At 38.3% G+C, this 22,090-nt stretch overlaps 1 protein-coding gene across 5 annotated transcripts in view; it reads left to right on the top strand.

Annotated features, from left to right (window-relative positions):
• Nucleotides 1–22,090, top strand: part of NR1H4 (nuclear receptor subfamily 1 group H member 4) — an 88,787-nt gene that overhangs the window by 18,654 nt on the left and 48,043 nt on the right. For 2 of the 5 annotated variants that reach the window (XM_062203059.1, XM_062203061.1), the window contains exons 2-3: nucleotides 3,526–3,660; nucleotides 18,530–18,895. In XM_062203059.1, the coding sequence (XP_062059043.1) occupies nucleotides 3,582–3,660; nucleotides 18,530–18,895 (445 nt within the window). In that variant the 5' untranslated portion in view covers nucleotides 3,526–3,581. Of the gene's footprint in view, nucleotides 1–2,743; nucleotides 2,858–3,525; nucleotides 3,661–12,758; nucleotides 12,872–18,529; nucleotides 18,896–22,090 lie in introns of those variants that run through there. The other 3 variants (XM_062203058.1, XM_062203057.1, XM_062203060.1) reach the window with 2 other exon arrangements.

Raw genomic sequence — 22,090 nt, 5'->3', positions numbered from 1 at the left:
CATCTGAGACCTGTAATGTGCTGTGGACATTTTGGGCAGCTTGATGAATGAGGCCGAGGGTTAAAAAGGAGTTGAGAAAAGGAAAGCACAGTGGAAATTCTGAAGTCTGAGCCACAGAGCTGTCATCTCCTATATTTCAGAGATTAGAGGAAATGAGTTCTTAGTTACAGAGTATATATTTGAGTTGAATATTAGGAAAAATTCCTGACTTTCCATTGTGGGTTCCTGGAAGGTGCTTTTATGGGAAATTGTATAATTTTCTATTCCACAGATAGGAGAAACTCTGATCGAGAAAAACAGTTGTCTGAATTTTGGGGGTGCTTTTCAACCCATTTATTATACAATATATATTTGGTATATATTATTCTTTTTAAAAAAGATTTATTTATTTGAAAGTCAGAGTTACATAGAGAGAGAAGAAGAGGCAGAGAGAGAGAGAGGTTTCCATCTGCTGGTTCACTCCCCAGTTGGCCACAACAGCCAGAGCTGAGCTGATCATAAACCAGAAGCCAGGCACTTCTTCCAGGTCTCCCATGCGGGTGCAGGGGCCTAAGGACCTGGGCCATCTTCTACTGCTTTCCCAGGTCATAGCAGAGAGCTGGATCAGAAATGGAGCAACTGGGTCTCGAACTGGCACCCATATGGGATGCTGGCACTGCAGGTGGTGGCTTAACCCAATACACCACAGTGTCAGCCCCTATATAATTCTTAGATATTTATCTATCTATCTATCTATCTATCTACATACACACATATATATATTGAAATTTGAATTGTTAATATTAACAACTCAGATTTTAATGGTTTATTCCTCAGGCTCTCCAGCTTGCTGTCAAAGCCTTTCTTCTCCCCAGATACCCCTGCCCTCAAATATTTTAGAAGTGCCTTGGGTTCTTTTCAAGTTCATAGTCAAATTTGCCTTGGCTTCTCTTCCCAGTATTTTTATGTCCATGAGGCAGAGCAACTCCTAGCCAGTAGTCAAAATTCCTCTGCTGGGCACCTGTATGCTGGTTATGGCATCAGCTGCTACTGTTGCACAATTGCCCCAGGAAGGCTCTGAGCCCTCTTGGGTTCAAAGTTCCAGTGATATGTGGCAGTCATTTGAGGAGATAGGTGGAGTTAAAATGAATTCTACGTTGCATTCTGTTGAAAAGGTCTGCCTTACCTCCATGTTTCCAGACTTAGTTTTTATTTACAATCAATCCCTCCTCATTTCTGTGTGACAGCAAGGTCCTCTAAGTCTAGTGTGAATTGGATAACCACAGCTACACTAAGGATTGTGCTCATCTTTAGTGACTGAGACTTTGCTGTTTTCTAGACCCACCTGACTTATGGGAAGGTAGAGTTCAATAGTTTGATGGAACTTTGCCATTGGTTTACCAGATGGATCCAGATGTGTTTGAGCCCCCATCACGGACATAGTTTTTGTTTCTTCTCAGAACACACTCTAGATCTTTTTCAATGACTTCTCTTTATGGCTTTAGTATTTCCTGTCCTTAAAAATTGCCCTTGGGGCTGGCATTTTGGCATAGTAGGGTAATTGGCTGCCTTCATTGCCAGTTGGAGTCCTGGCTGCTTCACTTCTGATCCATTTTCCTGCTAACGTACCTGGGAAACACAGGATGATGAACCAAATTCTTGCGTCCCTGCCATCCACGTGGGAGATCTGGATAGAGTTCCTAGCTTCAGCCTTGCACAGCCCTGGCTGTTGCAGGTATTTCGAGAGTAAAACACAGATAGAAGATCTGTCAATCAATATTTCTCTCTCTCTCTTTCATTCCCCTCCTTCCCGCCCTCTCCATCACTCTGCCTCTTTGACTGAATAACTAAGTAAGTAAATCTTTTTTAAAAATTTCCCTTGACACAAGGGTGCAGTTGGATAGGAAGAATAACTTCTAAGGGTCTATAGTGTTGTAGGATAATTATAGTTGACAATAATTGACTGAATATTTCAAATAGCTAGCAGAGAGGATTTTGAATGTTCCCAACACAAAGAAATGATAAATATCTGAAGTGATAGACATGCCAGTTATCCTGATTTGACACTACACATTGTATTCCTGTACTGAAATGACACACTTTGTCCCACAAATATGTACAATTACTATGTGATTTTTTAAAAAATGAAGATTTAAAAAATATTGCTCTTGAAATCACCAATCTTTCTCCCTGCCAATTCCATTTCTCTTCACACCCAAATCTCACTATTAGAACATCTTGGATTTTTCTTCATGAACAACTATAATGACAACATGTAATCATCTGTGTATTTGTGTGATTATCCTTTTAATGTTGCCATTCTTCTATTCTTTGACATCATGGATGCTTTTTTTCTCTTACCATTTTATCTCCAAATATCCAAGATGGGGCTTAATATAGAATAAAGAAGTGTCCTATATTTGTTAAAAGCATGAAAAAAATTAATCAATAAAACAAACAAGTTTCGGGTTGACTACCTTACCAGCAACCAAAAGTTATCTGAAACTCACTTATGCGAGAGCTGGTTATTAGGTGAGTGAGAAAGAAGACACTTGCATAGTGCAGAAATAGATATTTGTCTGGCAAAATACCTATATTCTCTTCCTGAATAACAAATATAAATAGTTATTTACTTATAAACAAAATTATTTCTTGGTGGAGACATTATAAAAAGATTTGAAAACCATCCTCAGATAACAGCCTAGGAAAAGAGGTTCGCATAGCAAATTTTTTTATTACTCAACCCTTTAAATTACTTCTTTAGGGAGATAAAAGACGGAAGGAATACTTAGAGATACAGCTCAAGGTGAACACTGCTTGTCTTGGGTACTCAGATTTAATCTGGACATTTCCTGAGGATGAAACTTCAAACATTTTGGTGAGATTTACCACTACTTTTCTTTTTATAATAATCTCCTTTTACACTAGAGCAGTATACTCATACGATCATGATAGACCATAAGAATGAAAATGCAAGCCCTCAGATTTCCTCTAAAAGGCAGAAATAAGGAGGATCCTGGGGAAATACTTTCAGAATTTTTAATCTGCTGCCCAAATGTTTAGTCAAGAAAATTCCAGCAGGAAGTGGAAGTCTAAGCCACTACTGTGTTTTTACACAGACCTTTTCAACTTTATAATAAAGTTTAAGATAATAAATCATCGATTCATGTCATTTTCAATTAAAGTTTTTATATATACTCCTGCTTTCCTATGTATCAAAGAAATAAAGATGTAACTAAAATGTCTTCATATCTTGCTCAAATTTCCCAAGTGCTAAAATTGAAATGAAAGCATATGGTGTTTTCCCAGATAAATTAGAGAGGATCTATTCTAAAAGCATGGATTTTTGGCCAATTTTAAGTTCAAATGAGGTACAGAAATGATCAATATTGAGAGAAGATACATATAGAAAGGCTATGGTAAAATGTCTACTAACAGAGTCATTTATACTTTTGTAAATTAGCTTGCTCTCTCTTTCCCTCTCTCTCTTAATCAACAATTTCACCCCCAAACAACAAGCTCTCTATTCATTTATTTTCCTTTCAGGGCCTATTTTTGAATACCATCACGACGAAAGTGCATTCTCAAATGGAAAATTTTGGATGGGATCAAAAATGAATCTCATAGAGCACTCCTACTTACCAGCCATGGATGAATTTTCTTTTTCTGAAAATTTATTTGGTAAGTTGTCAAGTTGACTTGGTTATCAATCAAAACAAACTGTAATTTGGAAATACATGAAAAAAATAGCTAGATGGTGAGTCCAACGGAGAATCAAGAAAATCTTTTTGTTCCATCTAGATATTCAATACATGTTAGCATTCCACAAGATTAGAGAGGTAGATTGGACCTTGATTCATTGAACCTAATGGTCTTCATTTTTATAGTTGAAGACTGTAGGTCTCTGAAGAGCTTTGTGACTTTCCCAAGGCCATGAGGCTAGATAATTAACAGAGTTGGGAGTGCAAACTGATTCCTGCTCTCAGGTTAATTCTAATATTATTATGGTAGGTATTAAAGTATGAAATCATGATTCTTATGGTTTAATATTATACCTATTAAAGGCTTAGGTTATGGCTCTGCAGTAGGTTAACTTTTCATCATTCCTTCAGTGATGGGGGATCTGTCAGGATTAGTCATTTAAGTTGGATTGAGAACAAATTGTACTAAGTTGTTCTCAGTAGAACTATAACTAGATGATACCATAAAATGATATATTGCTCCACTTTATGCATTTATGGAAAACACTTCACTATAAAGACTTTCAATTGAGAACATCAGCAAAGAGTCAGCAAAAGCAATATTTTGGGTGGGGCAGAGAGCCATCTACTACACTTAAAATAATTTCTTCTTTGTGCATAATAACCTTCCTGGGTGGCTTGGGTACTTGCAGTTTTCACTTGCTATTAATATATAGGCCATAATAGACCATGACAGTGAAAATGCAAATGCTTCAAATTCTATAGAGATAATGTGTTAAGGCATGATCCTTTGTTTGGCTGCAAATATCCCTAGGAGATATTAATAGTTTATGCTGTTGCCTACTAGTCATTATCTCTTTAATGTGTAATGGTTTATCAGCTCATTTCCAAGCAGGTGTTATTATTTGTATTTCACATTTGTATGTCACCCTCGCTTAAGGGCATTTAAGGGCAATGATCATGTTGTATAGGCAGTGGTCACATTTAACTAATAATAATATACTCTTGATAAATAGGAACTGAGTGACAATTGAGTAACAAATAGCAAAGGAGGAGAGAGATTTAGAGGAAAGGGGGATGTTGATCAGTAACTCTCAAAGCCCAAAGGCAAGGATAATTATTTATGAAATGGCAAGTTATCACACATACTTGCTGTAAGTTATCACTTACTTGCTGTAAGTTATTTCTTCTGGTTGACTTTTCTTCATCCTATGAATGCAGTCAAGGATAGAGAATGGTCCTGCCTCAACGTCTGGTCACTTGACCATTTGTTCTGACCTGTCCTTCCATAGCTCTTTAAAAAAAAATCAATGCAGGGCCTATACTGTGGCATAGTGGGATGAGCCTCTGCCTGTGATGCCAGCATCCCATATAGGCGCTGGTTCATGTCCTGGCTGCTCCTCTTCTGTTCCAAATATCTGCTTATGGCATGGGACACCAGGGGAAGATGGCCCAAGTGCTTGGACCCCTGTAGCTACCTGGGGGACCTGGAGGAAGCTCCTGGCTCCTGGCTTCAGATCAACCCAGCTCTGGTCATTATGGCTATTTGGGGAGTGAACCAGCAGATGGAAGAGATCTCTCTCTCTCTCTCTCTCTCTCTCTCTCTCTCTCTCTCTCTCTGTAACTCTACCTCTCAAAGAAAGAAATGAAATCTTTTAAAAAAATCAATGTATAGACATCTTCATAACTTTTTGCTCTGTCAGTCAGTACTTACAGTTAATTAATACTGTTGGTACTTACCACTGAATAGGGCAAATTCTACTTAAGAAGATATGTTTCAAATAAAAACTTCCATTTCTTACTCTAAAATTTTATGATTACATGTTAAGATTTCTACATCTGAACTTTGGTGTCATGGTTATTATTCCAACCTGTGAAGCTCCAGTTTGTACATAGGGAGGAAATTGTAGGGTTTCTCTTACAAACTAGTCCAGTTTTAAGCAAAAACACCAAGTTGCAGGTTAATCTTAGTAACTATGAAATGGAAAAGATGTCAGTTAGTGGATAAAAAGTCATAAAATTTCTGTCAGTTTAAAAGGACCTGAAGTATACATAGAAGCACCAAGTATAAACTGTGGCTCCTGATTTCTGTGTGTGGTTCCCACATCTCTCTTTTGCTGGGACACATTCTTATCTGGCTTTCTAACACTGTATTTAAGATCTCTTATAATATCTAGGACAAGGTGCATGAGCTCAATGCACAACTGTTATTCCTGGTTACCTGAGCCCTTCTTTTGGTGAGCATAGCTGATGCATATTTGGCTCCTCTTCCTTTGTCCCACCACATGCTAGAGCCAGACCTAAGCATTCTTTCCAAGTCTCTTTTCCCAGGTGCCCTCAGTCCCCTTCCACCCAATATACTTGAGCTAAGGTGTGCTAGAAGGAAGGATGGAGAATATTTTGATTCCTTTATTCCTCCTCTCCATCTTCTTGTGTATCCTGATAACATTGGTGGAATCTATGGTTGTCCCTTAAGATCATTGTGGAGTGTATGAGGGGAAAGATGGGCACCAAGGGTGAGTAGTCCCAAGGACTAACCCATCACTCCTGAATCTTATGCTGTACCACAGATTCAAACGAGTTGACATGAACCATTCGTTCAATGAGTCAGAAAGCCAGAATTTTTTCCAGTCATCCGTGTACTCAAAACCAGTTGTCATGTTGTTAGAATAGGACAAGGATAGCTTATGGTACAGCAGTCATTTCTTCCACAAAAATGTTGAACACTGATGACATGCTTTACATTGGAATAAGACAGGGAATGAGATAGACAGCATCCAATAAACACGTAAATAAATGAAATCCTTTGAGGAAGAGATAGGTGTTTTGACAGGATGATGTCTTAGTGACTAGAGGTATGAACACTCTAGCTGGTGTGCTCAGGGAAGCCCCTGAGGAATGGATAATTGAGCTGAGAGTGAAAGACAAAGAAGGCTGATAGAACATTCCAGGGGGAGGCAATAGCATGTGCAAAGCCCCAAATTCTGTCTTGGACTTGAAAGGGCCTTGTCTTCTCATTTTTCTTTAATACAGTAGAAAGTCTAGAGAACTAGCTCTGGACCCTGAAGTCCCATTGAGTAGCTGTGCAGCCTTAAACAACTTATCCATTTTAAATGGTAAAATGAGATTTTTAGGCTGGAAATTGTAGAACTCTGTCGACTTTTAACATCCAAGTCCAAAAAATGTCCACGTCAGCAAGTAGTCATGATGACTCAGTGATAGTCACCTGGTACAGGACTTCACACATCCTTTCAAGGTGGTCCTGGGCATGATCCCTTCACTGTAGGTTAAAGACCATGATTAAATCCCAACTTTATGACATTGGAAAGGTGACCAGTATTTAAGACAAACACTGGTTAGCACTCACTACGGGATGCTAGAGACACTAATGACCCCTTCAAAAATACCCTTAAGTTTCCTGTAGAGAAGACCACGGTGGACCCTTCACTTTTCAAAGGTTTTGGCTTAAAGAGAAGGCAAAGTATTTCTATCCATACAAATGATTATCTCATAAGAAGAGCCTGAAGCAAGGATTATGTGCTGGCATTTTGTATGTGAGGTGGTGGGGAGCGCAAAAGTGAGGGATTGGAGCTATGAGGCTGGGGAGGAAGGAAAACCAACATGAGGCAAGTTATCAAGATCACTGCTGTGGGTGAGGGGAAATTGAGGGGAGAATTGTCAGCTGAGGGATCCGAGTATGGCGTGTTTATTAACAGGCTTCTGGCTCCTATTGGTTGAGGGTTGCTCCTGGGTCATTAACTCCCCTGTACTTCTGAGCTGTCATTGAGCTCAGGCCAAGAAGTTTTCTTTGATATTGCAGGAGTTCTGGGCAGAAAGAAAAAGATGTGCATCACACTCTTGAAATGACAGGCTGTCTGCCGAGGTTAAGTCTGAACGCTTACAGGATCCATTGTCACAATTGCTGATGAAGTCAGTGGTGGGGGGATCAGATGTGACACCATCACTAGAAAGGAAGTAAAGAAGCTTGGACAGAATGGAATTTGGATATGGGGCTGGAATAATCACCCTGGAATCTTTTAATTTATTCTGCACCCAGATACCCCTGACAAATCCAGATGGGAATCTAGTCCATCAGTAACTGAATCCATGTGGAGGACTCAGAATGGAAGGACATAGTGACCTCACAGAGATCAATCTTTCCTTTGGGAAGTCCTACAGCCAGGAAACTTGGTCAAAGATTAATTTAGTGTATTATAAAAGGCATTTCAGATGAATGAAGAAGGCAAGGTTTTATGCCATTAGTGCATAATAAAAAGTAATAATGACAAAGTCCACAGCTTCCCACAGTTTGGCTTAGTGAATAGGGTAAGAGGCAGTATAAACTTAATATCTAAATTTTCTTTTAGCAAATTCTGGTTTAAAAACTCAAAAATTGTAGACATTCAAAGACCATGTAAATAGAAAATAGCATTTTGATAATAAGACAGAATAAGTAACACAAAGTGTGGTCCTAAGCGCTCATGTCCAATGTTCCAGCATAATGGGTACTGATTCAGTTAGCTTGGTGATATTCTGAAAAGTTAATTGAATTTGAGTTAAATATGAAGAGAGATAAAAGGAAAATAATCTCAGGGACAATAAGACTCTCTGAACTTGAGTTTTCTTGCCGGTAAAAGGGGATCATAATGACCCTCTATTCACTGCCTGTTGGGAGGAATGACTGAGCTTTGGTGGGAAAGTCCTCTGTGAACAGCAATGCCTCATAAAACATCATAATTATATCATCCAGAACTTGAAATGTGGTTGTCATATTTTTTCATTGTTGAAATGATAAGCACCATTCTTCTCATTAAAAGAAGGAAGTGCTATTTAGCTTAGCTCTGCTGAGTGCAAAGAATTTTCAAGGAGCCAACAAGAATTAACTACACGTAAATAAATTTCTGGGTGCCCCGAGGAAGGCAACACATATTCTATCTCATCTTGATAGTACAGCTTTGGAATCGACAATCATACTGTTTTTATTATTGTGTCTAATAGTCTCTCCAGAGCCCTCTGAGTGAGGCCCAGCAAGTGGCAAGAGGCAGATTCCACATACAAGCCTACATATTTGCTTTCCGTTTCCTTTGGCTGTTTCTCACGGCTTTGTGCTTCACTAAGCTGTTCCTGCTTACCTTCTCTGGGTATACTTTATTTTTATTAAAAGATATTCATGTTGAAATCTGGCTTTTGCCTGTGTCCTGTGCTTAAATTAAAAGCATCTTCCAGATGTTATAGACTTAGCCAGATGTTTTCAAATACAATTAAAGGTCTTGAGATGAACTTTTGTAGAATACTTTTGACATTTGAGTTCGGGTATTTATCCATTTCACTGAGTTCAACTTGAGTGAATGTAGTTCTGACGTACTGGATGATTTAAAGCATAAAATTCTCAGAAGATGGAAAGACATAATTGGTTCAGAGTGAAGCTGTTTTAGCACACTTGTAATATTTTCACTGCTGTTTCTTATCCTCTTCTCTTCCACAGCTCTAAATGGTGTTTGAGCTTTAAGTAATTGCCATGACTTTGATTCTTGTTCTCTCAAGGAATCTCAGATCTAGTGCTCTTGTTAGCGGAGTGAAGAAATAAGAGAATGAAAGGAATATTAAATGAGCCTTCTTTTATTACCAAATAGATTATTGGTTCCTTTAGAAAGGGCATGCATGGTTTTAAAAAGGCGTGCAATGAGACAGAGAGTTAAAGACAAGTCAGCCAGCTGGTAGGAGATTCCATTGCAGTTTAGAGCCTAGCTCCCAACCTCGAGGCTAACAGACACATTTTCAGGGGCACCAACTGAGAAAGATTGGCTGCAAAGTCATATGATGTTTATAAATAAATAATGATGAAATTATTGTGATGCTAATTTACCATTTCTTGATTGCTTTCTATGTGTAATACATAATGCTAAGTACATTTTTAGACTTGTTAGCACACTTCCTAGATTAAGTCTCATCTCTGCCATCTACTAGTCTGTGTTTATGGGAAAATTTCTTACATTTGTGCTAGTTACTTGCCTTATTTAATAATGTGCTCAGAAGGATGCCTGGCACATCCACAGGGCTCTATGTGCCATAAATATTAATTCTCACAACACTCTGACAAGGTAAAGAAAATGGATATTTAAAGATGTTAGATAATCTGTTTGGAGTTTCATAAATAGTGAGTAGGCAACCACAATATAATTAAGATGAGGAACTGGATTTGAATGTTTGAGGCTCTAGGATGAGAGCAGTCTGTTCACCTTCCTCATGCGGAAAGCCTTTGTAGTGAGAGTGTATCACTGTTGGCCATCCTTCTTCCCAAAGATAGTTCTCAGAAAAGCATTGTCAGTGTCTGCTTTGGGACTTCCCTTTGTTTATGCCTTCATGGCTGATGCCTGACTCACCATGATTGGTGTAGCATTCACATTGCTTTTGAGTGCCAGCTACAACAGTGCTGTCCTGTAGAACGTTCTGTGATGAAAGATATGTTCCAGACCTACTTTGTTCAATATGGTAGCCACTGTCCACATGTGGCTGTTGAATACTTGTGACTGGTGCCACAGTGGATCTATCTCTAATTTTATTTAACTTAATTTACATTTAAGAATCCATATATAGCTAAAGAATATTGTTTCAGGCAACATAGATCTTCATTAAAAAGTATATTTTTTATTTAAAAAGAATGAGGCAGTTGATCATCTCTAAGAAACAAGCAAAGGGACCCAATCAGTTTTATGATAACATTCTGTGGGAATTTTATTCAATGACAAAGGTTTCCTGGATTACAAAAATTGCTAATATGCTAATTATTTCTTAGTATATGTGCTTTTGAGGACAATGAACAACTTCTTTTGTTTTGACCAGATCAAAATCTTTGTGGAAAATTCTTGAAACAGAAAATTTGGAGGTGGTTTGTCTTGGTTCACATTCTTTTTTTATTTTTTATTTATTTTTTTATTTGAGAGGTAGAGTTACAGACACTGAGAGAGAGAGACAGAGAGAAAGGTCTCCCTTCTGTTGGTTCACTCCCCAAATGGCCGCTATGGCTGGTGTGCTGCACTGATCTGAAGCCACGAGCTAGGTGCTTCCTCCTGGTCTCCCATGTGGGTGCAGGGGCCCAAGCACCTGGGCCATCCTCCACTGCCCTCCCGGGCCACAGCAGAGAGCTGGACTGGAAAAGGAGCAACCGGGACTAGAACCCAGCGCCCATATGGGATGCCGGCCCCGCTGACAGAGGATTAACCAAGTGAGGCATGGCACCGGCCCCAGTTCACATTCTTTAGTTTGTCTTCCACTAAAGACCCTTTCAAGGCAGAGATAGCTCTGGGATTGTGAAGAGAGGAGATTGGGGTCACAAGGAAATTGAGGATTAAGAACAGATTTTCAAATGGGGACCCTGTACTGAGAAATCCAAACTGAAATAAACCAAGAGACCATCATTCTTTTCTTCTTTCTTGACAGTTTGGCAAGTGGGCCTTCTGATAGTCGGAAAACACAGCTTGAAGTCTTAACTTCATCTTATATATATATATATATTTGTTGACTATGGAAATTCATTTAACCTCATTGGGTTGCTGTGAAATAGAGTTGAAGATAATACACATCATGACTGATAGTTTTCTCAAAGGTTGCAAGTGAGAATCCTGTAAGACATGCATTTGGAACCTTTTTAAAGATTATAGCAATGACCTACCCTGCTGTGTTACACTTATGTAGATAAGCTTTGTAAATCCTGCAATGTTACACTTATGTAGATCAACTTCACCTTTTAAAACTGCTCTCTCATTTATTATCTTATTTTATCTTCGCAACAGGCCTTTGAGAGATGTAGGGCAGGAATTATTATCTATGTTTTACCATCTGTTAATGTAACACATGGGGCCCACAGAAGCTGAGAGACTTGCCTAGGGTTACATAGTGCATCTGGCTACATGATGTCTGGGTTCATCCCTGACCCTAATGTGTTCCCTTCTAAATTCCTCTCTTCCAGAAAACAACCAGTGGACTTAAAGTTGATATCCAGAGGTTATGATTCAGGTTTAAAAAACGCAATTCTTTTTACTCAATAAGAAAACCATTATCACTAGAATCCAAAGCTGAATAATCATAATATAATGAGGATGGGTAGCCCCTCATGGTACTAACAATATTTAAAATCTTATTTTATTAGTGCACACATAACTACATGAAGTTATGGGATCATCAGTCCTATTTTACAAACAAGGAGGTCAAGGCAGAAAAGGATCAGGAACTTATTCATGATTCACAGAGCTAGTAGCCAAGAGGGCCTGGATGTATTAGCTTGCTAGTGCTGCTATAACAAGTATAACCGACCCGGTGACTTAAACAACAGAAGTTTATTATCTCAGTTCTGGGTGCTGAACGCCCAAAATCAAAGCGTCAGCAGGACTGGTTCCTCCTGAAGATTGAGGGGGGAAGGAGCTGCTCTAGACCTGTCTCCTAGACTTGTAAAAGGCATCGTCTCTCTGTGTCCCTTCACACAGTGTTCCCTCCAAGTGTGTCTGTCTCTGTGTCCCAATTTCTCATTTTTATAAGAACATGAATCATATTGGATTAGGGCCTATCCCAATCCTCAGTTTGATTTTATTACCTCTAAATGACCTGACCTCTAAATAAGGTCATATTCTGAGTACTGGGAGTTAGCACTTCAACATATGAATTTGACATCACATAGTCAATCTATAACACTGGACACAAACTCAGCTGGCCTGGTCAGTGGGCCTGTTAAGCATTGTGCTTTAATGCTTCCTGTTGTTATGAAAACATGTCATCCTGTTGTCTTTTGAAAGGAACAAATGTCAAGACATAGATCATGGTACTTGACCTCCAAATCAAGAGCACTGAACAGAAATCTACCCTCTAAAAGTTTTTTTTTTCCCCCCCAGTGGAAAAAGTACTCCATGAAAATGTTTATCTAAGAGACTGATTTCCAGCTTACTAGGCAATTTGGCATCGAGGACTTTTCTCATAAACATTTACAAATATTCTTCTCCGTAATGAAGTTAATCAGTAAACCACACAACCTCTGGCCTCTCTCACTTCTTACCTAGTCTGATTTTCAGTTGCTGTGAATAAACTATGAGTGGTAATGCAGTTTCAGGGGTTAGAAAACCCAGTTCATATTAGCCCTCACCACAGCTGCTCGCCACCAGGATTTGTCACGGACATGATGAGTATGAAGCCTGCTAAAGGTAAGATGCTGCTCGCAGGCTCTGTGGGTTTAGCTTCTGCAACCAGACTGTGAGATGTGGGAACTTTTGTTTCAGATTAAAGCAATAGCTCTAGGCCAAAGATGGCTCAGTCAGACCCACAGTACTTGGGTGGGCTGATTTCTATAGGGTTCTCGGCAGGTGAATATTTCACTGGGGTTAAATCTAAGTATGTGTTCCTTAAAATTTTTCATGAGAAGTTATGTCAAGTTAGCAACATTCTTTCAAGTAAAACCTTATATAGTTTTAACATTAATGTCAATGGACACTTGAGAAATCATTTTCTAGTACATTTTTTAAATGTTATGTTTTTAAAGTGACAAATCTCAGACCCCAGTGGATTATGAAATCTATTTGTGGTTTGTGATCTGTATTAAGAACTAGAATAGAATAGAATAGAAAAGAAATATCAGAGTGCCCCTCAAGAATGAAGGATAAATGTTATTTCATGGAAATTTTGTTTAAGTTACATACATATAAGTATGTACAGTGGTCATGATATAAAACACATTTCAAACTATGTATTATGGTAAAAATAATGAAAAGATATTGAGGACTTAATGAATTTAATAATGAACTTAAAGAACTAGTTTCATAGCAGTTTTCTCACACCAGTGTATGACAGACCAAAGAAGTAAAGATTTGAATTTGGGGCCTGGGATATTTGTTTTCTCTGAATTAAAGCATAGGTCATAATTAAATCAGTTAAATATATGATATTTGTTATTTTCCTGAAGATAGAAACTTTCCAGCAAAAATAAATTCCAATAATTTTTACACTAATTATAATTGTGAATTTATTTTTTTATCATAGACTTGGCATCATCCCATTTTGTGGAATTATGATGTTTAAAAGTGACCAATACTGTATTTAGAAATGGAAATTAGTTGGAAGGCTGGAGAAATGAATTTTCCACTCATTTTGGTTTAACAAACATTTATTAAACATTTACTGTGAGTCAGGCATTGTGTTAGGTGCCAGGAATGACAAAAAGGGAGTATAATCTAATATTTTGCCCTTAAGAGTTCAGACTAACCACAATAATAAAAATGTGTTGAATGCTTATGTTATTTCAGGCACTACACAGCGGCCTTCTTTGTCTTAGCTCGTCCTCATGATAACCTCTCACATAGATACCACATTACCCCAGCTGGATAGAGGAAGAAACAGAAGTTTAAGGAATTCAATGCCTTTCCCAAAATACATTTTGATAGTTCAGGGTGAAACGAGTCCAGATTTGGCCACTTAGTAGGGGTACTGTAGTCCAGTGCATCATACCACCTCAAGTTCAGTATTTGGTGAACAAATCCAAGCGATTGTGCATGCTTCAAACGAGCACTGGAGTAGAGGTGTGTACACAGGGAGGATGGAAAGAATTCCACCCAGGGAAACGGGGGCAGGCCTCACAGAGGACACAATCAGCTGACACAGCAGGGAGAGGGACCAAGGCAGGCCTGGTGCTGGGAAGGGCAAACAACTTCATAAATGAAGCCATGTCATGTATTCAAGAAACCGTACATTTGGAAATCAAGGAATGCAGAAAAGGACGTTTGTCCATTCATTTCAATTCAGCAAGCATTCATGAAGCATTTCCTATAGTCAACCAGGTACCAGAGATGAAAACCAGGTACAGTCTGGACTCTTTCTCAGGAGCATCAGAAACTGTGAGATCATTGGAAAATATCTTCATTATTGTGTAAATCTGAGTCTCCCATTTGGGTGCACGGTGGTTCCGGTCACAAACTTAGCACTGTACTGTTTAACTTGCCAGTCACTAGCCACATGTTTTTTATTTAATTTTAAATGTTAATTATTTAGACTATATAGAGTTCAATTTCTTTTGTGGCACTCATTAGAACAGTTTCCTAAACTTAGAATTACTTATGTAATAGTGAGGCTTGATGTTAATGATACCATTTTATAGAAGAAATTGAAATGGAAAAATGTTAGGCAATTGTGTAAGATGTCAAGCTTTATTCATGGTGTAAATTGTCCCAGTGCAATCATTTTGGAGTATGCTGTTTCTTTGGTTTTAAGATGGCTGTATTTTTGCTTTTGTACTTTGTGGGAGATTTGATGGGCACACTGTGAAATACTAGGAGTGGATGTGTTTTGCGAATAGAAGCATAACTTTGTATTATTGTTTCCTGTTCTCATGTTTTTACCATGTTTCATTATTTTAGCATAATATGAGGATTATCTATGTTTGTGAAAGTTTTCCATTTTAATTTAGATGATTCAGTGTGACATTGATATTATTATTTGGCCTGAGTTGGCACTCCCTTGTGGTCATTGATTATGAAAATATTTGTTTTTCTTGAGTCAGTGTTCAGAGATTTGGAATTGTCATGTGGGGGGAAAAAGTCACACATTTCCTTGAAATCTACACATTTCCTTGAATTCTACAATTTCTTTGAATTCTATTAATGACAGAATTCATTAAAGTGACAAATCTCAGATCCCAGTGGATCATGAAATCTATTTGTGGTTTGTGATCTGCATTAAGAACTAGAATAGAATAGAATAGAAATATCAGAGTGCCCCTCAAGAAGGAAGGATAAGTGTTATTTCATGGAAATTTTGTTTAAGTTACATACATATAAGTATGTACAGTGGTCATGATATAAAACACATTTCAAACTATGTATTTTGGTAAAAATAATGAAAAGATATTGAGAACTTAATGAATTTAATAATGAACTTAAAGAACTAGTTTCATAGCAGTTTTCTCACACCAGTGTATGACAGACCAAAGAAGTAAAGATTTGAATTTGCTGTCCTTGGGCAAGTTGCTTAATCTTACTTTATCAAATCTGTGGTGGAGAGAAATTGGGGTAATAGGGAAGCAGAGATAAGGAGGATAAGATGGTTGGAAGATAAAATTTGGGTATAAGTGGAACTAGTGCATTTAATAGTTTTTAGTTCTTTACAATCCTTTTCACTTTAGAAATTTTAGTCATATTATAAAATAGATCAGAATTTTGTTATATTTTTTCCTTTTCTTTTTTCTGTAATCATTCCAAATTTTTATTTTTCCATTTTGTATTCATAAAAAAAACCATTATCAACTTTTTTGCCTATCAGATATACTGATTTTCTGTTGTTTTGTAGGACTAAGTTGGACATGGAAGAAAGGGAACTGAAATTGTATACTGTGTGCTCTCAATTGTTCCTTGGGTCAATGAAGAAAGTATTCTTTTTATTTTTTATTTAAAATTCTTCTTTTAGATTTTTCAATATTTATTTATTTGAAAATCAGAGTTACTGAGAAAGAGGGAGACACAAAGAGAGACACACAGAGAGAGAGATTGATCTTCCATCCACTGGTTCACTCCCCAGATGGCTCCAACAGACAGGGCTGATCCAGGTCAAAGTCAGGAGCCAGGAGATTCTACCAAGTCTCCCACATGGCAGGCAGGAGCCTAAACACTTGGGCCATTTTCTGCTGTTTTTCCCCAGGCCATTACCAGGGAGCTGGATCAGAAATGGAGCAATCAGGACACAAACCAGCACTTATATGGGATGCCAGTGTCACAGGTGGAAGCTTTACCCACTATGTCACAGTGCAGGCCCCCAAAAACATTCTTTTTAGCATTTAATATGTTTACTGTTGTAAAAAAAAAAAAGCCCTGAATTCTAATGCCCATAAGCTCTTTGTCATATGGAGGTTTTAGATATAAAAAACTAAAAGATCACTTGGCACAGGGACTTCTCTTGATTAGGTGAACAAATGCCCAGACAGGGTGGGGAGGTACAGTTGTCCCTTGGTATCTGCAAGGGATTGATTCCAGGACCCCTTGTGGCTATCAGAATCTGTGGATTCTTAAGTCCCTTATATAAAATGGTGTCATATTTGCATTTAACCTACATTCTCCTGTATATTTTTCATCATCTCTAGATTGCTTATAATACTTAACACAATGTAAATGCTGCATAAGCAGCTGACTGTATTGTTTAGTGATTACTGGCTAGAGAAGGGTCTGTACAAGTTCAATATATATGCAATTTTATTTTTGAAATACTTGTTTTCTGGGATTGTTGAATCCACAAATGCAGAACCCCTGGACACGGCATGGAGTCAACTATAATGGTTTTCAGACTTCAGAACCGTGACCCACCATGGGCTTAGATTGAGGAAGGATTTCCCACAAGAAGCAAACACCTTACAGGGAAATTTAGAGACAGAGGAAGCTTTGGGATGGAATAGCTGTGCTGAGAAAGGTTCCAGGCTCCGGAAGCAGTGTGTGGGAAAAGCCCTGCGTCTGGAAGCCGCAGGGCACACTCAAAGAGCAGAGAAGTGAAGTGAGGATATGGAAAACAGCTGGAAACGGAAGCAAGGGTAGCATGAAGATGGAGGCAATGACTGGACTAACAAACTCAAGTTTAAACAGAAGAGGAAGGGAAAGGCTTATGCCTGTCGTCCTGAAGAAGGAACCCATGTCTGAAATTATCCCAGACAGTAGTGATTCAGTGCATAAGCCTTCAGGTCAGACTCCCAGTGCTGAAATCCCAGTAGCTTAGGCAGGGCGGCAGGGCGGGGTAAAGCTATCACCTAACTTCTTCTTTTGTAAGTGGAGGGATTTAATGTTACCTACCTCCTAGGATTTTAGGAGAAGCTCCTCATTTGTTTTATAATGATGAAAATAACATATGACAAAAAATTACAGTAAAACTTAATTACAAAACAAAAATTATAGTAAAATTAACAGTAAAACGATTGTGACCTCCTTCTCTAGAAAATAATGTAATAATACAATTTCTCATTGTCACAGCCATTCAGCCATTCAGTTTCTTTTGTATCACACAGAAATTTGCTTTCCATGCTCACACACACACAGTGCTTTTAAAATATTCACGTGGATATACATTGTTGTATAGGTTACCCTTTTCAAATAGCCCTATATCATAGGAACCTTGCCATATCAGCATGTGGAGATTTAATTCATAGCTACATAACATTTTAGTATATGGATATAATGAACTTTTTAAACTAGACTCATTGATGAATATTTAAATTGTTTCCAGGTCATGGTTCTTACAAAGTTTCTGAGAATGAATATTTTTATGAAAACATTTGTCCACACATCAATCATCGAGTATATTCCTAAGATAAATTTTCTAGCTGTGGAAAATGTATGCTTATTTGAGCTTTAAATAATGGAAGGTATTGATAAATTGCCCTCCAAGATTGTTTGTTTTCCTGACTGTGTGCTATCTAACTTTTCTAACCTTTACTGTTTGAGGATGAAAACTGTTACTTTGTAGTTCCAATTTGAATAATTATCAGCAAAGGTGAATGCATTTGGTATGTTTATGAAACACTTCTTATTATATTTCTAAGAACAGCTCATTCATATTTTTAACCCTTTCTTTTCATAGCTTATTGGATATTTTCTTGATGGTTTACAAGAGCTCTTTACATATTGAGATGAGTCTTTGTCCTTCATAGTGCAGATATTTTTCTGAGCTTATAGTTCATCATTTAATTATATGTGACATATATTCTATAAAATTGTTAATTTTAGGGAGTTAAATATTTCAGTCTTTTTTTAGAGACTGCACATTTAATGATAATGTTAAACTGCCTCTCTAATTTCCAGCACTACAACATTAATTCCAGTATTGTTACTTTTGTTCAGGTGTACTAACAGAACAAGTGACAAGTCCTCTGGGACAGAATCTAGAAGTGGAATCTTACTCACAATACAACAATGTACAGTTTCCCCAAGTTCAACCACAGATTTCATCATCATCCTATTATTCCAACCTGGGTTTCTACCCCCAGCAGCCAGAAGAGTGGTACTCTCCTGGAATATATGAACTCAGGCGAACGCCAGCTGACACTGTCTACCAGGGCGAGACTGAGGTAGTAGACATGCCTGTGACAAAGAAGCCCCGCATGGGCGCATCAGCAGGAAGAATAAAGGGGGATGAGCTGTGTGTTGTTTGTGGAGACAGAGCATCTGGATATCATTATAATGCACTGACCTGTGAGGGCTGCAAAGGTAAGCACCTTTTAATTCACGACTTTCTCACTGTTAAGGTTTGATTGTACTGGCTGTTGAAATCCCTTGAACCGGGTCCTTTGCTTTCCCAACATAACTTCCCATTTTCTCCTTCTCTGCTCTTCTTCTTCCTACCTCCTTACCATCACTGGATTGCCTTAGATCCCTAAGAGAAATGGTTAGAACATTTAGCTTAGATAAAAGTAATCGTTTCCCTACTTAAAGGAAGTTGTAATGAAATTTAATTTGTTGTGTTTTGTTAGTGTTTTCCTCAAGAAAAGGGAAACTGTTGAAATTATCTTCTTAAAATTAAGATTCAGGAGAATAAGATTTCATTCAGTGAAGATTTTAAAATACATTTTCAGATACTTTAATAAGAGATAAAGAAAACAGAGTTAAAGAAAGAGGAAGCAATAACTTATATTCAAGGAACATTTCATCTCTGATAGATGCTATAGGGGAGTCACAATGGAAGTATACGCCATTTAGAATGGACAAAATATAACACATGAAATATGAAAATGACTAAAAATCTCACGTGATTACCGTTCCAATGAAGGTACAAATAATAAGTTTGCAAAATTTCAGAGAAAAGGACAGAGTGAGCTAATAGGTTCATCTTTTTAATTTTGTGTTTATTCATTCAGCAAATATTTCTGAAATGCTTACCAGGTATAAGCGTTTCATCTGCTCTGATAGCTCTAGGACCTTGGATGTTGAGTAAGAACTATCCCTTGAGCAGAATCTTCCTGATAGGGTTCTGAACTGGGGTTCCCAAATGCCAATGATTGCCACAAAAATAAACAGAGGACCCAATCACGTAATAAATGGACCAAGGACATTTCAAACCACTGAAAGTTTTAATGATCAGATTGTGTAAAACCATATTAGTCACCCCCTAAAAATGCAATGAGATTTCATTAGAACTTGAAAAAAAACACATATTTACACTCCAAATTTTATAAACTAAAACTTTAACTTTTAGAAAATTTGAAAAACTAAACAATTTTAAAAACTGAAATCTCTAAAGAAATTTTGAAAGATCTCATTTATAGACTTCAAAGTTTTCTTACTCTTTTTTTGTGGGTGGTGAAAGGTACTTACAAATTCTTTCAAGGCTGGAGCAGGCATGTGGTCTAGCAGTTAATACTCCAGTTAAGATGCCCGTGTCTCACATGAGAGTACCTTGTTCAGTTCCAGGCTGTGGCTCCTGATTTTAACTTCCGGCTGATGCAGACCCTGGGAGGTGGCAGTGATGGCTCAACTTGTTGGGCAGTTGGGTTTCTGCCATCCACATAGTAGACATGGATTAAGTTGCTGGCTTCTGGCTTCAGCCTGGCGCAACCCCGGCCTTGGATAGGCATCTGGGGGCATGAGCCAATGGATAGGAACTCTCTGTGTTTCTCTGCTATCTTTCTACCTCTCAAATAAACATTAAAATAAAACAATTCTTTCAAAGCATCACCTCTATAACTAAAGACAGAATTTAGCACGGTATCTGATACAGTGTAGATATGGAAGAAACATCTACTGAAGGTTATAAAGAAAATCTATGTTCACTGCGTGTACTTAGTATGTATATATGTATATGCTCTGACAACTGCTGGGATCTTGGAAACTGAGTAACAATGGACCCTTGGCAGATCTGTTGACTGGTGTGCCAAACTGAGGTTTTCAAATGCCAGTCGTTGCCACAAAAATAAATGGAGGATCCATAATATGATGTGGAAAAATACATTCAATTTTTTTTTACAATATCCAATTCTTCCCTATCTCCAAATGGAAAAAAGTAAATATTATCCTTCAACCCCTGTATCTAATGACAGTTTTGTTTTTTGAGTGAGTGGTTATAGAGATGGAGGTCTGTTTATGTGATCATTTTTAAAATGAGGTTGGAATAAAGTGGAAAAGAATTACTTATTGGATTAGAAAATGAAAGTATCAAAGTGAGAAGCCTAAATGGGAGATTAAAATAAATAAAAGTAAAAAATGCACCAGTAAAGCTGAGGAGCCCACTGCCAACCTATGTAAAGGAAGGAGAGCTAACTGTAGTAGTTCTAATTAAAAAGTGCTTGGCACTGTTACTCTGGAGGGCAAAACTAGAATCAAAAGATGAAGTTTATGGGAATAGTGTGTCTGAGAGCTTAATTTAAGACTTAATTTTTTAACACTAACATGAATTTTTCCAACAATGAGATTGGCTTCCTGCCTCAGGTGATAATGAAGTCTTCGTTATTAAAGGAATTTACAAAGAGGTTAAAGGAAAAGGCTTAAGTCCCCATTACAATTTTTTGCATTGTATGGGAAATTGCACTAGCTGGCTTCTGATGGTCCTTTAAATTCTCTGCATCTATTGAAACATCAATTATTTTTTAAAGATTTATTTTATTTCTTTGACAGGCAGAGTTACAGAGAGAGATAGAGAAAGAGAGAGAGGTCTTCCATCCACTCATTCGCTCCCCAGATGGCCGCAATGTCCAGAGCTGTGCAAGGAGCCAGGAGCTTCTTCCGGGTCTCCCACGCTGGTGCAGGGGCCCAAGGACTTGGGCCATCTTCTACTGCTTTCCCTGGCCATAGCAGAGAGCTGGATTGGAAGAGGAGCAGCCGGGACTATAACTGGCACCCATATGGGATGCTGGTGCTTCAGGCCAAAGTGTTAACCCACTGTGCCACAGTGCTGGCCCCGAAACATCAATTTTTTAAATAAAATATTTATTTGAAAGATCAGTTAGTAGAGAGAGAGGGAGAGAGGGAGAGAGGAAGAGGGAGTTAGTAGAGAGGGAGAGGGAGTGAGAGAGGGAGTGAAAGAGAGAGGGAGTGAGAGAGGGAGTGAAAGAGAGAGGGAGGAGGGAGTAAAAGAGAGAGGGAGAGTGGGGAGGGAGGGGAGGGAGAGAGAGAGAGAGAGAGTGCACACGTGAGTGTGCCGGCTCTGTGGCTCAGCGGGTTAACGTCCTGGCCTGAAGCGCTGGCATCCCATATGGGTGCCAGTTCTAGTCCCGGCTGCTCCTCTTCCAATCCAGCTCTCTGCTATGGCCTGGGAAAAGAAGATGGCCCAAGTCCTTGGGCCCCTGCACCCGCTTGGGAGACCTGGAAGAAGCTCCTGGCTCATGGTTTTGGATCAGCGCAGTTCCACTGTGGCCATCTGGGGAGTGAACTCTACCTCTCTCTGTAACTTTGCTTGTCAAAGAAATAAAA

This window comes from Lepus europaeus, chromosome 10 (genome assembly GCF_033115175.1).
Source record: "Lepus europaeus isolate LE1 chromosome 10, mLepTim1.pri, whole genome shotgun sequence".
Lineage (NCBI taxonomy): Eukaryota > Metazoa > Chordata > Mammalia > Lagomorpha > Leporidae > Lepus > Lepus europaeus.
This window is presented reverse-complemented; position numbering and strand designations above follow the sequence as displayed.